Source organism: Ochlerotatus camptorhynchus, unplaced genomic scaffold (genome assembly GCF_037179485.1).
Source record: "Ochlerotatus camptorhynchus isolate MF236.1 unplaced genomic scaffold, CSIRO-AGI_Acam_v1.1 ptg000343l, whole genome shotgun sequence".
In the NCBI taxonomy this organism is placed as follows: Eukaryota; Metazoa; Arthropoda; class Insecta; order Diptera; family Culicidae; genus Ochlerotatus; species Ochlerotatus camptorhynchus.
The window spans coordinates 247,660-265,438 of record NW_027040831.1 but is presented as its reverse complement, the minus strand read 5'-3'; the positions used below and the strand labels follow the sequence as shown (position 1 = coordinate 265,438).

General features: G+C 44.1%; 1 protein-coding gene across 1 annotated transcript; it reads left to right on the top strand.

Moving 5' to 3' along the window:
- Nucleotides 1–16,819: 16,819 nt before the first annotated feature.
- LOC135708966 (uncharacterized) lies at nt 16,820–17,374 on the top strand. The gene is made up of 2 exons (XM_065231162.1): nt 16,820–17,194; nt 17,267–17,374. The coding sequence occupies exons 1-2, from the start codon at nt 16,820–16,822 to the stop codon at nt 17,372–17,374; spliced, it is 483 nt and encodes a 160-aa protein (XP_065087234.1).
- Nucleotides 17,375–17,779: the final 405 nt, after the last annotated feature.

Genomic DNA, 17,779 nt, shown 5'->3' with positions numbered 1-17,779 from the left:
GGTCTCCGTATTAAGATTTACTTCTGAATGATTTTTTTTTTATGGTATGATCAGTTGTTTTCTTATGTTATATTATATTTCCTCCGTTACTCGCGCCAACTTTTGTAACACGAGTACTCACGCGTTGTACTTTGTACAACAGTGTGAGTTTTCCATTTCCATTTTGCAGCCGAGCTACCAATCGATCTGAAATCAACGAGTATTCCTCAAAAAACTTGCTTTTAACTAAACAAGCTAAATATTTATTACAGTTAACCCCCAAAATATGCGGATAATAGTGAAAATGTAAATGGAAACCGCGTAAATGGTGTCCATACTACGAGGGTTCTGACTTAATTGGTTACAACATGGAATATCTCGAGATCCTGACCAGATAGAAAGTTACTGTCTTCGAAAAATTTGTTCAGGAGTTCAAAGCCTATAGTTCAGAACTTTTTCACTATATGGTGCTAGTATATACGTGAAATTCTCATATAAAATATCTCGAAATCCTGATCATATAAAAAGTTACTGTCTTCTGCAAAGTTGTTCAGGAGTTCAGAGTTTTCTCACTTTGCAACGCTAGTATACATGAGGAATTCTCGCATATAAAATATCTCTAGATCCTGACCAGACAGAAAGTTACTGTCTTCGGCAAAGTTGTTCAGGATGTTAGGATCTTTTCGTTGGTGTACAGTAATTCAGAATTTTCCCTTTACGTGGCACTAGTATGCGGGTCATCCAGAGATATTTTATACGCAAGGATTTCACGTGTCTTTCAACGTCACCTAGTGAGAAAATTATGTACTTTCCTCCAACGATAGGGTTTGATCTCCTGGACAACTTTGCCGATTACAGTACATTTTTAGCAGGTCTTGAGATGTATCATATGCGAGAATTGCACGTATATACTAGTACCATGAAGTGAAATATTCTGAACTACCGTCCACTAGCCAAAAGGCCTTGATCTCCTGAACAACTTTGCCCAAGACAGTAACATTCTATCTTGTCATGCTCTCTAGGATCTAGAGATATTTTATACACGAGAATTTCACATGTATACTAGCACCACGAAGTGAGATAATTTTGAACTATTGTACACTAAGAAATAGACTTTGACCTCCTGAACAACTTTGCCCAAGACAGTAACTTTCTATCTGGTCAGGATCTCGAGATATTCCATGTTGTAACCAATTAAGTCAATCCCACATAGTATGGACACCGTTTACGCGGTTTCCATTTACATTTTCTCTATTATCCACATTTTGGGGGTTAATTGTAATCAAAGTTTAGCTTTTTTAGTTCAAAACAAGTTTTTTGAGGAATACAAGTTGGTTTCAGATCGATTGGCAGCAACAAAATGGCAATGGAAAACTCATATGTGTTGTACAAAGTACAACAGCGCGAGTAACGGGGGGTTAACTTTTATGCATACCGTAAAACGGGGTGTAATTGATCAGCGGGGCAAAATTGATCGCTGAAATTTCTCGTGATATTTTTTTCATTACTAAGCGTACGAATGTATCTTTGTATACATTGTAAAAATATTATGCATAAGTACAATATTGGGTATACTCAGCGATCAAATTCACCCCGCTGATCAATTTCACCCCGTTTTACGGCACCTTCTTTGAAAATTTTCCCACCTAAACGGACCTAACAAATGCGAGATAGCAAGAAGTGACCGTCGTAATTAATTTTAGGCTCATAGGTTGAAAGAACTTCAGCATGTCCAAAATAAATTCGTTCCCATTCTGTGTGTCCAAAATATATTATGGACACTGTCCAAAATCAAGTGGAAGGGTCCAAAATATGTGAATATCATGATGTGAAAAGAATTATTTTTCGAGTATATATCAATAAATAAAACATCTAGTGACATTTTACATCCAAGATGAGTAGTTTTCGAACACAACCGCATGTAAATTGCATAATAATAATAAACAAATAATATTATTTTGACATAAACGTGATCTCACTTCCTCTAGGGGTCCAAAATCAGTTGGTTACCCTAGTTTCTAGTGAAAGAAATGATCTCCATCACATCACTAAACATAACCACGAGCAATGACGAGGAACTGCATCCCAAACCCCATGATAAACATGGAGCGGATGAAGCCAACGAAACTTTTAAGCGCAAAAGAATCATTACCAACATAGGAGAAAATTCGGTATCGGTATATTCCATTGCATTATTTTATGATTCTTCAATATTGTACGAATATTTACACATTACACATAACTATACATAGTAACTCGGAGCGTTTGGTACGGTATGTCCACGCATCCTTCCACCGCTGTAGATTCAAGAAATGTTCCCATTCATTTCCAAGAATCATCTTTGCGACAAATACAACGCAGTAGGCCTGACCGTATTGATGTTTACATCATATCTCATGTCGTTTTCGTTTTTGCGGTGTAGTTACACCGGTGCTACACCGCAAAAACGAAAGCGACATCAGATATGCTGTAAACATCAATTAGACAACAAAAATGATTAGACCTCATCTTACCTAATCATTTGCCAGGATGCTTTCTCGTACTGGCTGCGTTTGTATTAGATTATATTAGATTAGATGAGTGGACAAATTTTAGTAAAATTAGTGGCATATGAATGACTAATTTTAGTAAAATTATTAAATTCATATGCCACGAACGACTAAAAAAGAGCTAAATTTGAAAAAAAGTTATGATCATTTTATCTCAAGGAAATAAAGTTTTTCAAGAAAAAGGCGTTTTCCTTAAATTGCTCTATTTTTTTTGTAAAATCAATCAAATATGCCTAATACTGAGCCAATAATTAAAACATGTATGCTGAGTCAGCTGCCAAAAATTCGAATTTTTGTAACTTGTGCTTATAGAGTCGTTTTTCTAAAATTTAAGTACAGTACGATCAATTTTGAAATACACTGTATGTTGCTGAGCTGGCAGCAATCAACTTTGCATCCCCAACATGCCCACAGACCATTAGGGGGCGACGGAGTAAGACGGCCCTACGCTGGAAATAAAGTTTAACCAAAACTGTATCAAATTTCCGTGTTAAATATAGTGATTATTGATCTTAAGAATACTTTAATTAACTTTCCGAAAATTTCCTTTTCATTTGATGATGTTTTATCACGAATCAAAACAGAGTAAATAATGAAAGAACAAAATCATGTGAGGTAAGGTTACCAGGTTGATAGAGAACATTAGTACAAAATTTTCTCACTATGCGGCGCTAATGTGCAAGTCATTTTCTTGTATAAAATGTATCTTGAGATCTTTACTATTTAGAATGTTTTCGTCTTCGGGAAAGTTGTTCAGGTGATCAATTCCTTCAAACAAGTGAGTTAGTTAGTTCAGAATTCTCTCACTACGTGACACTAATCTACGTTTGGTCTTCACGTAGTTGTCGTGACTTCGTAGATGATGTTTTTTTTTTTTTATATATACTTGGGGGAATCTGCTCACAGACACCTGATAAAGAACTAAGGGTGTGGTGATGGGAGAATTGCACTCCCAACCCACTAAACCTTACCCTGGGCGCTTGGCCCTTGACCTCCCCAGAACCGCCCGAAGTCATTACTTCGTGGGAGGGGCCGCTATAGTGCTATGGCGCTTCTCTAGCAATACTCTATCGACTGATCACCCTCAAGCACATTAGCCTGTGTGTACTCTCTAATTTCCGCCTGTGGCAGTCAATATCCAGTACCGCAGCCCACGCAGGGCCGCTGTATCTGAGGATAGATACTACGACCCCAGCGAGGAGCCTGCGCTTACTGGCATTCACTGCCGAGCTGTTTGACATCATACGGGATAATGCCCCCACAGCCATAGACGCTCTCTTGCAGGCGTACTCGACGTGGCAGCCGAAGCTGAGCTTATCATCGAGCATAACTCCCAAGAGTTTCAGAGAGCGCACTGACTTAATTGTGCTCTCGCCGACTGTCAACGTCGCATGCTGCACCGACATGCGATTGTTCACTACGACCAGTTCCGTCTTGTGATGGGCAAGCTCTAGCTCCACAAGCTTGACGGAGTGAGCCGCTTTCAGCTCTACCTTCTTGAGGGATTCACCGTAGACTACCAGCGTGACATCGACGGCAAAACCTACAATGTTCACGCCTACTGGGAATTTTATCCTCAACACTCCGTCGTACATGACGTTCCATAACACCGGGCCCAGAATGGAGCCTTGTGGCACTCCTGTGGTGACTCTAACGCATTTTTCGCCATCTTCTGTGTCGTACTTCAACACACGATTCTGGAAGTAGCTTTCGAGAATCTTGTACAGCTCTCCGGGAATTTGGAGCTGTTGTAGCGAGCGGGCTATCGCCCCCCAGCACGCGCTGTTGAACGCGTTCTTCACATCTAGGGTTACCACGGCGCAGTAACGAATACCCCTTCGTTTCCGGTGGACCACCTCTGCCGTCTGGATGACGTCACGGATGGCTTCCACCGTGGATCTGCCTTTACGGAACCCGTACTGGCTGCTTGACAGGCCGTCTACACCTTCAGTGTAAGCCGACAACCTGTTGAGGATGACCCTCTCAAGCAGTTTACCAGTGGTGTCCAGCAAACAAATGGGCCTGTATGCTGACGGGTCCCCAGAGGGTTTTCCTGACTTCGGGAGCAGCACCAGCCTCTGCCGCTTCCACGCATCTGGGAAGATGCCTACGTCCAGACAGGTCTGAAAAACAGAACGGAACATGTCCGGATTTTCCGCAACGGCCGCCCTCAGAGCCACAACCGGGATCCCATCTGGGCCCGGGGCCTTGCCCGCCATCAGCGACTTTGCTATATCGCTCAGTTCTCTGTTTGTCACTCTAGACACTTCTCCCTGATCCGCGACTGGGATCCGCGGCCAGGAGTCTACGTCCCTACGTGGAAACAAGAACCCAACGATCAACGGCAGCATCGCTGGCAATCTCTCCGGGGGTGCCGCCACACCGCGGGTCTTGGTCATGACCACTTTGTAGGCATCCCCCATGGGTTCGTGTTGGCGCTTTGGCATAAGCTGTCAAAGCACGCACGCTTGCGTCTGGCGATATCTTTATTGAGGGCCGCCTTAGCCGCTCGAAGAGCGACGCGGCGTTCCTCTCGAAATTCAATCGTACGAGCTCGTTGCATTCTCCTTCTCGCATGAAGGCAAGACGCTCTGAGGATAGCAATCGCCTCGCTCCACCAGTACACCGGTCTATGGCCATACCTGGGATAGGTTCTCCTAGGCATGGTTGTATCGCACGCCCTTGTCAGCGATGCTACCAGTTCTTCCCCCGTCAGATCCGGGGTTATTCGCTCCCGCCTCAGTTCTTCGCCGAAGACCTCTTCATCAAAGAACGACGGTCCGCCAGCCTCGAGTGCAGGAAGGATTCCCTCCTGCCACTCGCCTCTCACCTAACCCCACACTGTAGTGGATTGCCTGATGGTCACTTTGGGTGTAACCCTCATCGACCCTCCAGTGTAGGTTGCCCTCCAAACACGGGCTGTAGTACGTCACATCAATGACGGATTCTGCACCATTCCTTCTTTAGGTACTGACCGAGCCGCTGTTGGCTAGTACAACGTCCAGTTTGGCCATTGCCTCCAGTAGGATGCATCCTTTCTGGTTGGTGTGGTGGCTGCCCCACTCATGCCCATGCGTTAAAGTCGCCCGCAATGACCAACGGTGTTAGGCCGACAAGTACCACCATCTGCGAGAACTGCTCGATAGACCACCTGGGCGGACCATAACAGCTACTTAGATATACTCCATTAACCCTGGCGATCACGAATCCCACGCTCGAGTTGGAAGCTCCCCATCGTGCATATCGCCGCCATCCCCAACGCGTCCGTGACCCAATTTCCGTTGCCGGGTGGGACGCGGTACGGGTCGAAGATGATTGCGACATCCACACCCCATTCCGCTGCCGATTGCCATAGCAGTTGCTGGGCAGCCGAGCAGTGGTTCAGGTTCAACTGCGCTACCTCGAACATGGCTGAGCATTGCTCTTGGCCCCTGGGCAGCATTGCTCTTGGCCTCTGGGCAGCGTGGACCACCTGCCATGTGGTTGGTAGGGTCTTTTTTTATCTTTTTTTTTTTTTCTTTATTACCGTGATTTTTAGCCGTAGGCTAGTTCATCACGTAGGTTGGTAGGGGATTACCCTTTCTCCGCGCATATAGTGCACTTCGGCGGCTTTTGGCAACCTTGCGTCTTATGACCCTCCGAGCCGTACCATCTGCACAGCTTGCTTCTGTCGGTGTTCTTACAGTCCCATGTCCCTGACCGAAACACCTGAAGCAAGCTGTAACTGGTCGGGAAATACTCACGGGGCAAACCGACCAGCCCACTCGCACCCTCCCTGTGGAGGCCGCTTTTCAAGAAAAAGCAGCCAAGAGCTTGATGGTAGCCACTTGGGTGGAAAACAGTTCCTTCCTCAAGGTAACCGCTGTTGGTGGTATCTCGATTTGGAACTGCTTCCTGAGCGCCGTGACTATCTCGGTCACCTCCGTCACTTCGTCCAAGTCCTTGACCTGGATGGTGATCGTCGAGCCTAGCGACTTCACCTGCACCCCATTACCAACGACCTCCTTTGCCAGTTTTTGGTAATTCGATCCCTGGTCTTTAGCGCCACGCTTGAGCACCAGAAGTATCTCGCCAGTACGAGTGCGCCTGATGCTCCTCACGTTGCTGCCCATCTCCGCAAGACGCTCGTCCGTTCTCATCTTCTTCAAGACTTCCGCGTATTTCGACGCTTCCGTCTTAAAGATGAGAGCCTCGCCCTTCGTCTTGTTCCTGTTCCGGGCAGTGCTGCTCTTGGGGGCAGTTTTGTCCGGGGGTTTCAGGGGAGCGCCCTTCTTACCGCCCTGCTTGGAACTACTTTTCTCAATCGCTTTATTGCCTATTGTAGGCCACTTCTGCGGCTCGTCCACTGCTGCCATGGACTGCTCAACCACGGCCACACACTCTACCTGGGCTGAGACTTTCCGTCTCTTAGGGCGTGCCGCACCCTTTACTGGCGAGGGCCGGTCGCGCTTCTGCCCTTGTGTCACGGCAAAGTGGAGGGCCTCGCTGGTCATCGTACTGTTGCCTGCGAAATTCTTCAACTTCGTTGCGTCCGTCTGGGTAGACTTCAGCTCCCTTTTCTCCGCCTTCCGGAAATCCGTACTCGTGCATAATCTAACATAGCTGATCTCGCTCGATTGTGTCGTATGCGGATTTGAAATCGATGAACAATTGAAGTGTGGGCACGTTAAATTCGCGGTATTTCTACAGAACCTGCCGAATCGCAAAAATTTGTATCTTGTAGGCGGCGCTCAGCAGTGTGACCACGCGGTAGTTGCAGCATTCCATCTTGGACCCGCTGCCTTCGGCTTGTTAATACCGTGCCTTTACTGACTAGGCTATCTCAGGCAGGATCTAGGATCACTTTCAAGAAAATACCAGCTTTACGATAGTAAGGGATCTTTCGAAGTAGGTACCATCGATACATAGGATTGTCTATTACCACTTCGAGGTAACATTCTACCTACGTTTATTTTGGGTAATTTTCGTCAAGAAAACTTACATATGCTTCATTTCTGCTTTATTGAAAAAGTTCATATTTTAGGGCTCAATTGGCAACACTGTTCCTCCCGAAGAGAAACGATAGAACCTATGACGTGCTATCGCGGCAAGGTGTGAACGCAAGACGCATAGCCTATTGGTTAGTGGTTTATGCAGTAGCTATCTTCATTCATGTGTGACCCGGTATGCTTCCGTGGCCTCCGGAAAAGTTGCTCTTGCTGTGCGAACCAGAATTCAGATACTTCCCTCTATAGACACTGGCTCGGTTCTGTGCACATTTGCACCGTCGTACGATAGCCAATGTTTCCATGTTTGGTAGTAGGAGTCCATTCGAACGGGAGATGAGCTGCAATAACACTGAGGCAAATATTTGCTTATTCGGAAATTGTATTCACGACAAGATGGACAAAAATGAAACATCTTGGAAAGTGGATCAAAGATGTGCCTGTTACCACTCCTGCTCCAGCACAAGTCTTGCCGGTGGTGGTGTTAGAGATTTGTGAAACCATGCATAAATTGTTTCGATCGTAGAATCGCAATCGAAACGATACTTGAGCAAAGCAAAGAGTCTAATTTTAAGTTTAAATGTTAGCTGCTGCTTTTTGGCATTTGTATTTGTATGTTGTTCTTAGGATGTTTAATGTCTTTTTGGGTTTCAACTTTTCTTTTTCTTCTGCTCAGTTAAATCTACACCCTTAGAAATACCTAAGTTTACCCGCGACGGAATCCATCTTTGACATAAAGGATGAGCCTTAAACAAACATGTCCCGTAAAATGAAGTGCTCCGAGACTGAAAAGTTCGAACGTGCGTTTGATTGAGCTGAATTTCGCGTCTATTATGACTCACTGTTATGTCCAAATTGACGCTCGTATATGTCAGTCTCAGAGCACCTAAATTTAAATGTTTGTACCTAATAATTGTCTTTCGATTTTAATCCTTTGGTTGCATTTTTTTTAATATATTCTGCCTCATCTAATTTATGCTCTTTGTAATTCAGAAATCTTTATCAATATTATTGAAATGACATTTGTTCCATTGTTAAAATAAATAGATTGATTAAGTTGAAAAACTTTCTTTTATATGGAAGCATCAAATGCGATAGCGTTATGGAGCCGTTAATTCATGTTTGTAACAATACATTTTTTTCTATTTCACATTTAGTATAAATAGGAACGATTTCTAGCGAGGGGGTGGAGCTTGGGAACGATGTTTTGTTATCACATCAGTGAGTTGTCATTGAATGCCTTATCGTTGTTTAAAGAGGCCCAATTCACAGAAATTCTATTTCAGTTCGGCACCATTGGTGCCATCAGTGCGTGCAAAGTCTTATTTTGACAAGGTGCACCATGAACGGCCTACTCTGGGCCTTCTGGGAACAGGCAGCACATTTTGCTATTCATAGATTTCACGCTTTCACGCGCAGAACCAATCAGAATATCAGGATGCTCTTTTCTCAGCAGGAAATCCGGATCCGATGCGATCGGAAACGTTGCAAACTACAACCGACTTTATTGTTATTTAAATGAGGGCAGCTTGTGCCATTTCCGGAATCGATTACACACTGAAAATTTTTTGAACTTTAAATTAAGACCCACTTGAAAAACGTAAGCCTGGCGTCCTGATTATTCGCAGTGCACAATGTTTAGTGGTGCGAGAATTAGCACGTCCTGCAATAGGCGCACACCGAACAACGGAAGATAATCGGTGGTGCACCGATATTCCTAGAAGAAGCAATCTGTGCCTGTAGTTGGATGGGTACCGGGTTGCCATAGTAAAAGCGGTGTTCAGTGGTTGCTGCTGCTGTTTCAGCGTGATCTTCTATCGAGTTCAGTTTCGGTCGACACGGCAGCAATGGGGCAGCAAGTGGCGGCAAAACCCCTCGTGACATGTATCTAATGCGGTAATATATAATGAAAATTTATATCTTCCACTGACAGGCGGGAGAATGGTTCCTTCGTTGCTGGGTCTGGTCTTTCCTTCACCGTAGCCAAGTTGTGCGAGTGGAACCGGGAGGCTGTTTTCCGAACCGAGATACAAAGGACTACGACGGCGTGGTTTCGTTGGTTTGTGTACTGCCGGGGCCCTTGGGTAGGATGTGAACAGACTTTGAGGGGGCGGGAGGTTGGGAGCACAATTCGCAATGGGTCAATTGACGTAAGCGTTCCCTATGCGTTGCTTTTGCTCTGGAGACTGTGACCCTTGAAGGCATATGACGGCTCGGCGGTTGCGGTGGTAAATCAGAATGTCATTATTTGAAACCAAAACCATCGAAAAGAGCTTGCTTTTTCGGATCAAAAATGGTTTTTATGTAGTGACGAACATTTTATTTGCTGTGCGACTGCGAACAAAAAAGGAATTTCCCAGAATCATTCATTTATGCATTCTGACATTGAAGCGCAAATTTGTATTTACATTCAATTTCAAACTCATGAATATAAACATCCCAGCAAAAACACCCGCTCAGGCCTCCCGTGCAAGCGACATTTGACAGCTTTTCCTTCATAAACCCGGGACTGCCCGAGAATGTTTGCTGTCTCGCAGCATGACGCGCCCACGGTCGACAATGTTGAAGGGCAATGGCCAGTCGACAATCGGTGGCCCGCAGCGCCGTGATTAAAAATCATTTAATTAAATTAAATTTAAATAAAATTTGATCGCTACACGCGACGCCAACATATCAGCAATTTTTGTTGATCCCATGTTCCATCATGATCCGCCACAAAATCGCATAAGTTGCACCAAGCAGGACCAGCACCATCCGACCAATGAAACCAACCAACGCATGCATAAGCAAACAAATTTATGATAATCAATAAATTTCATCATGGTGCCCTCCCTCGTCGGTCAGGCCGGCAGCAGGATTTGACATTTGCGTGCCACCCCCCTGCTGCGAGTTAGTGGGTGCAATCTCCGATGATGGTTATGGGCCATTGTGGGAAATATGATCAATTATACCGCACTCGGCACACTGTGTCACTGTTTGGCCCACTTCCCCCACGCAGGTGGTCCGATTGGTTGGTTGGTTGGTAACTCAAAAATGCCCAGAAAAAAGAAAAGCTTGTCACATGTGTGGACGAACATGCATGTGTTTGCTAAGGTTATGAAAAATGCATAAACCGATATTCACACCACTTGTCCGAACGACGCATGATCCATGCGACATGGGTGAGGTATGGCAAAATAAAAATCACCATTGCATAACTAATCAAACTAAGGACGGTGTACCAATTGCCATGGGACATTACATATTATGGGAATATACATATGTTGGGTAGGAGTGATTGACCATCAGATCAAATGCATCCCTCGGAGGGTTGAATAATTTAATTAAGTCACTATTTTAGTAATTTCATGGTGGAATGTTTGTCGGTAGCAAACCAATCCTGCGTTCGTTGTTGTGTGATGAACTCACGTCAAATGGATTTTATTCTGTTCAATAATTTATAAAATGTATTCAAGTGCATTCTTGCTTGAAGTTAAATCATTGGTATCATTTTCAACCATCGATAGTCCTCAATTGATATTTCGCGGAATGTGACTGATACTGCACACTTAGAAATAACTACTTTTACACGAGACGTAATCCATCTTTGACGTAAATTATAGAACGTAAACAAACATGTCATGTACTATTAAGTGTTGCTGAACCGAAGCATACGCAACTCGACGAAAAGTACGCTTGATTGAATTGATTTTCTCCGAAAATGGAACATGTAACAAATTAAGAAATATTTTGAACGTTAATAACTCAGCAGCCCCTGGTCCAATTTCAATAATTTTATCACCAATCGATCAGAAGTATGGCTACGCATCGATAACAATGCTTCCGAATGTTGATTTTCAACAAGAAACTATTGAAAAACTGGTAAATGTCCAGCATTGTCCAAAAGCGTCGAATTAACTAACAAATCCACCAATTACCTACATGCATATGCCGCTTCCCCAGCACAGTCGTCAGAGAGTAGTAAGTAGACGAAACAAGTCGAAGAGGCATTCGCCTCAGATCATCAGGCGCGTTCGAGTAGGGAGGATGGAATTGCGTAATATTTTGCACACTCATCGCCATATTCAGAACCAAACGCAAATTCTTCAAGATAACCACCATCCGCAGTAAACATTTGTGATGCCGAGTTATTTACGAAAGAGAGTGTCGATGAAGAGAATCGAACAATGTAGATAGGACCTGTTGAAAAGTGACGCGAGATTTGTTTTCCGTACTGAGCTCCAATGCTACCGACGCCAGGGAGGCAGCTCCCACACCTGGACCCTACCAATCGATCCATCAACTCAACCGGGGACCAACGGCTTTACTTCCCGAAGGAAGGCGTGATCAGAGATGTTATGCCTTAGAACAAGCCGGTGGCGCCGACTGAGAGTGGACCAAGGCCTACTGGGGTGAGAGGTAATCACGCTAACCACCGGCGCCGATATCTATCACGGCAAATGAGAACGACCCAAATTTGAGTTTAGTTAGCTCAGAAATAAGAAATAAAGTGCAGGAACTCAACGATGAGTAAATTTGCCTCATGTTTTCCCAGGTGTTTCCAGGATTTTCCAGAGAAAAATTCCCGTATTTGAGAAAAGTAAAGGTTGGATTCACTAAATCTATTGGTACTACTCCGAGAGTGAATAAAACTTTTGTCAATTTCCTCATTTTCTGGCAGTTTTTTTAGGTTTTCCACAGGAAATCATGAGACAAATTTGCTTATCGCTGAGTTCCTGCACTTTTGGCGATTATAAGTGAACTAAACTCGTTCTCATTCACCGTATACGCAAAAAGAAAAGATCCAGTGTCGCTACTTGATAGCAAACTACTCATAATGGGAGGAGTCTTTGTAGCTTTTATACCACTTGCACATCATTCTGCTTTAACCTAAAAATATATAAAGCAGCGCTGCTGTTTGGTATCAGCTCATTTTCGCTTCGTACGGCGTGGTCATCAATAGCAACAGTAGGAAGGTGGTAAGTCCACTTTTCTATAACCCAACAAGCAACAATTGACTGGTCGTGGCAAAGGAGGTGCCAATCGTCATCGCAAATTCTTCGAGATAACCACCATCCGTCGTCTGGCTCGCCGTGGTGGTGTCTGACGTATCCCCGGTCTGATCTACGAGGTGTGCTGTTCCTGGAAAATGAGGGCCGTGATGCTGTCACCTACACTAAACACGCCAAGCGTAAGTGGACTTTTCAGGGCCATCAAGCTTACATCAGTAAAGAGTTGGCTTATGCTTGTTTGTCCATATTCAGAACCACAAGCCCCCAACGACTACACAAACTTGGAAGCAGGGGTGCAAGCGTTGTGATTGATTCTCGTAATCAACTTTCTCTGTGGAAAAGATTACTACAAATTTGGTACGCCTACAATTCAAAAACGGAAAGAGTTGATATAATAGATAATTGATCAATTAAAAGAACTTAATGCTCTTCACATTTGTAACCGTTTAGTTACAATGTCCTAGGTTTTAATTTGTGCATGTTGTTTTAGGAAACTGTAGTGTTTGTTTAGTGTCAGTGTTGGGTTAGTAGGATTAGTAGGATTGTAGGTACAATTGCTGTTATTGAAAAATGTATAAATTTGTCTTAGTAGGTAGTTTGAAAATGATATTTATAAGCTATAAATTGGATGTGACAGGATCGAAAGGGTGTTATAATCAACTGTGGTAGAAAAACTCAATAGGCGAAGGAGATGATATGGATGGGTGGTGATAAGCTACAAGGAATGAAAATGGAGGAAATAATAAAGAACAAATTGAAAACTGGATGAGAAAAGGAGGGCTTTTGATAGCTGGGATGGTCAACCATTGCCCAGAAGTAAACCGGCGTTTGTGCCTAGAAGACGTGAGTGGAATGAAAAAGTGAACCAAAGTGCAGAGAACGACCTTTTTATGTTCCTGGTGGTCATTCAGGTAACTGAATTTGACCAAAAATGATTTTGGCTTGGTTTAAAACAACCATTTGTCCTTTAGGACCTTTTGTTTGGTATTCCACGGAGATCCTCACGATCGGAACTTTTCGACCAAGTCAGTCTCGACTGTCTTGGTCTAAATGTCAAGGACCTTCAACTCTCCGGCTTAATAATTGCCACAAAGGAGAGGATCCTTGGACTCGGTAGTCCTAATTGTTAAGAAGGAAGACCCTTCTCGGCTCGACCAAGGTGGCCTTGTCACGGTCAGCTGATGTTCGCCAACGAAGGGAGACGTCGTTGACACCGAAAAGGCTACTTCAGTAGCTGCACAGGGATTGCTATATTCCCTGGTTGCGAACCGCCATCGCAACGCTCAAACCCAAGTCTCAAACCTGCCATTGTAGTGACCACAGCTCCAGTCACCAGGCGCCATCTTCCAGACCAGTGTAAGACACCGATCCGCCATTGTCGACGGAGTGATTAAGCCACGGATCGCCATCGCGGTCAAACAACAGCTGCCCAACATAATCACCGCCATCGTCCAGCAAACACCACCGGTACGTACCAAGGAAGTAGAAACCCACAGAACACACCCCATAATAGCCCAATAAAACCATCCGCACCATAGTTCCATTTTAATAAACTTTCAGACTTTTTCCACCCACACTTTAGCTTCGAATTAATTTCACAATCACGTAAGAAATCCCACAGTTTCTGCACAGTTTGTTCCGCGTACCCCTCCAAATTACCAAGTAGCATGCCGGCCCTGTGACACAGTTCTGGGGTCTCATGCTACTGAGCTAGATATCCGGGAGTCTTGGTTGAGCCACATAGGGTGAGTCTCATCTAGTCTCACATTTATTCCGTCCACTAGCGGTCCTACGTCAAGCTTCCGTTCGTGCCCCTAGGCACAGACCCTTTTACTTTTTTCAACTGATTTTTATGTCATTTGGGCCGCTTGCATGTGTCGGTCTCAGGGCACGGAAATTTACATGACTTTTTCGTAGTGTATGGTTAATATACCTGGTATAATTATTATTATTATTATTCGTCGGACAAACCACGGTCTACATGAATTAACTTACACTAGGCACCCTTAACACTATAGCATTGATCGAAGTCGTTGAATGAAAACATTAATACTAACATTGAAATCAAATAGATAAAAAACTTGGTTGAATTCAACACACATTGCCCTAATAGGTTCATTCGGAGCATAATCGGTCCTCTGAAAGTTAAGCCTCAAGATCTGCCGTTGACGGAGTTGTCTGGGTGTAATACCAAGGTTTATTCGAGAGAGTATGTAGGAAGCGTCAATTTCTCCTAACAGCAGCTTCGCAACAAATACTGCTTTCCGTTGGCTTCGCCTGCTTTCCAGAGTTGTCATTCCTAGCAGGCGACAGCAACTCTCGTACGGTGGTAAATCGTTTGGGTTATTAAAAGGCAGGAACCGGAGCGCGTATCTTACGAATCGTGATTGAACTGCTTCTATCCTTTTTATCCAGACCTCGTGGTGAGGACTCCACACGACAGAAGCAGATTCTAGCCCGGAACGTACAAGGGAGTAGTACAGTGATCGTAAGCAGTACGGGTCGCGAAACTCTTTCGAAATGCGGAAGATGAATCCCAGATTGCTGTTGGAGTAATGATCCCGAAACGTCATTTTGCAATCAAGCTCCACTCCAAGATTCCTGATGCTTGTGACTCTTTCCATTTACACCCGTCTGGTAGGAGAGAGCAGACATCGTTGAAAAACAGGGAAAATAGCAGTGGTCCAAGATTGCTTCCTTGTGGAACTCCTGAGCTGTTGCTGAAAGTGTGCGACTCAAAAGTGCCAAGTTTCACGCAAGACGACGGTTCACAAGGTAAGATTCCATCCATTTGACAAACCGAGTTTCAACTCCTAAGCGTTCGAGTTTTGCGAGCAGGATTCGGTGATTGACACGATCGAATGCGGCTTTTAAGTCCGTATAAATGGAATCCACAGAAAACCATGAGACATTGATGTGATTATGAGTGAACTAAACTCAAATTTGGGTCGTTCTCATTCGCCGTGCTGATTTATGAAGTTGACCGCCCCTCGGAGGTTCCATTAAACGATTGGGATACTATAGTCCAAATGATCGAATTGAATTATTCGTAGACGCATCTCCGATAGGTCTTGGAGCGGTTCTAGCTCAATTTAATGCTGAGGGCATGCCTAGGATAATTGCGTGTTCTTCAAAGGTTCTCAGCTCCGCCGAACAAAGATACCCACAGACGCAAAGGGAAGCCCTAGCTGTGGTATGGGCAGTTGAGAGATTCTCATTCTATCTGCTGTTCAGAAGCTTCACAATTCGCACTGATGCAGAAGCAAATCAGTACATTTTCAATACTAGCCACAGATTGGGAAAAAGGGCTGTTTCAAGAGCAGAGAGTTGGGCGCTCAGATTGCAGCCTTATGATTTTTCGATTCAACGTGTACCAGGTTGCCATAACGTGGCAGACGCCCTGTCTCGTTTGATTCCAGCGACACAGCAAGATCTACCATTTGATCAGGAAGAAGATAACCATTACCTTTATGCCCTAGATCCCGGTTGCATGCAGATGACATGGAGTGAAATCGAAAATGAATCGGAAAGCGACTATGAGCTTAAACTAGTTCGAATAGCAGTGGAATCGAAGAAATGGCCAGCAGAGCTTAGTGGATTTGAAGCACAGAAGAAAACTCTGTATGTTCTACGTTCGCTTGTGGTTAAAGACAATAGAACGGTCTTGCCAGCTTCTCTTCGTAAAAAGGCTCTTAGTTTGGCTCACGGAGGTCACGTTGGAGAAGTGGCCACAAAGCGTATCATGCGTCAATTTTTCTGGTGGCCTCGCATGTCCAAGGAAGTTTCTCGTTTTGTTAAGGAGTGTGAAACATGTGTGCTATTATCGAAAAGGTATCCTCCGTTGCCGTTAACAAGCAGGGATCTACCCGAGGGTCCATGGGAGATCTTACAGATAGATTTTCTATCGATCCCTAATTATGGTTCTGGCGAGCTACTGGTGGTCATCGATACGTATTCTCGATATCTGTGCGTGATAGAGATGAAAGGTTTAGATGCAATCAGTACAAATCAAGTGCTATGTAAAGTCTTCCAAATGTGGGGGTGCCCAATCATCGTTCAAAGCGACAATGGGCCTCCTTTTCAAAGTGCATCGTTCGTTAACTTTTGGCAAGATAAGGGAGTTGAAATTCGCAAATCTATACCACTCAGCCCACAATCCAACGGGGCAGTTGAAAGGCAGAACCAAGGGATTATTAAAGCGTTGGCTGCATCGAAGCTTGACGGCAGAAACTGGCGTTCTGCACTGCAAGACTATGTACACCGACACAATACGCTGGTCCCTCATTCACGCCTAGGAGTAACTCCATTTGAGTTGATGGTTGGTTGGAAGTACCGAGGTACCTTCCCCAGTATGTGGTCAGACCCGTGCGGCAGTGAGCTCGATCGTTCAGAACTGAGGGAAAAAGATGCAGATACAAAACAAATCAGTAAGAATTATGCAGATTCTTCTCGAAGAGCCAAGGAATCAAATACTAAAATTGGTGACACGGTGTTGCTTGCGCAAAACAAAAGAAGCAAGACTGATCCTACCTTTTCATCAGAAAGATTCACAGTAATAGCCAGGGAAGGAGCCAAAATTGTAATCATGAGCAATACAGGAATACAGTATGCTCGCAACATCAGAGAAGTTAAAAGAGCGCCTGAATCCATCACATCTGACAATCATCCTGAGCAGGAAAAATTTGACGAAGTATTTCAAGGTGATAACGGTGGGCAAATAACTCTTCCGGAGGAGGAAATGGTTTCCACGCCAGATTCCGAGATTCAAGCATCAGGTTCGGCTAAGACGTCCAGGGATCTTCGAAAGCGAGAGGTGATCAAGCGACCAAAACGGTTTGATGATCAATTTGTGTATCGCGTATTCTTCTAACTTGATGACTAAAAGTGAAAAAAGGTTAATCCAGTGACAAAAAAATATATAGTTGTACACACTTAGAAATACTTAATTTTACACGTGACGGAATCCATCTTTGACATAAAGCATACGACGTAAACAAACAAGTCATGTAAAATTAAGTGCTCTGAGACTGAAAAGTTCGTTACCTGACGAAAAGTACGTTTGATTGAGCTGAATTTCGCGTCTATTATGACTCAATTTTATGTCAAAATTGACGCTCGTATATGTCAGTCTCAGAACACCTAAATTTACATGATTTTTTCTAAGTGTGTAGACAGCTTGACATCTTGAAACTTTTGATGGAAAACGTTCAGCACACAGAAAAACATGTCTACTTAGATCACCGCTGATTTTAATTTTCAATAAATCAAAACCTAG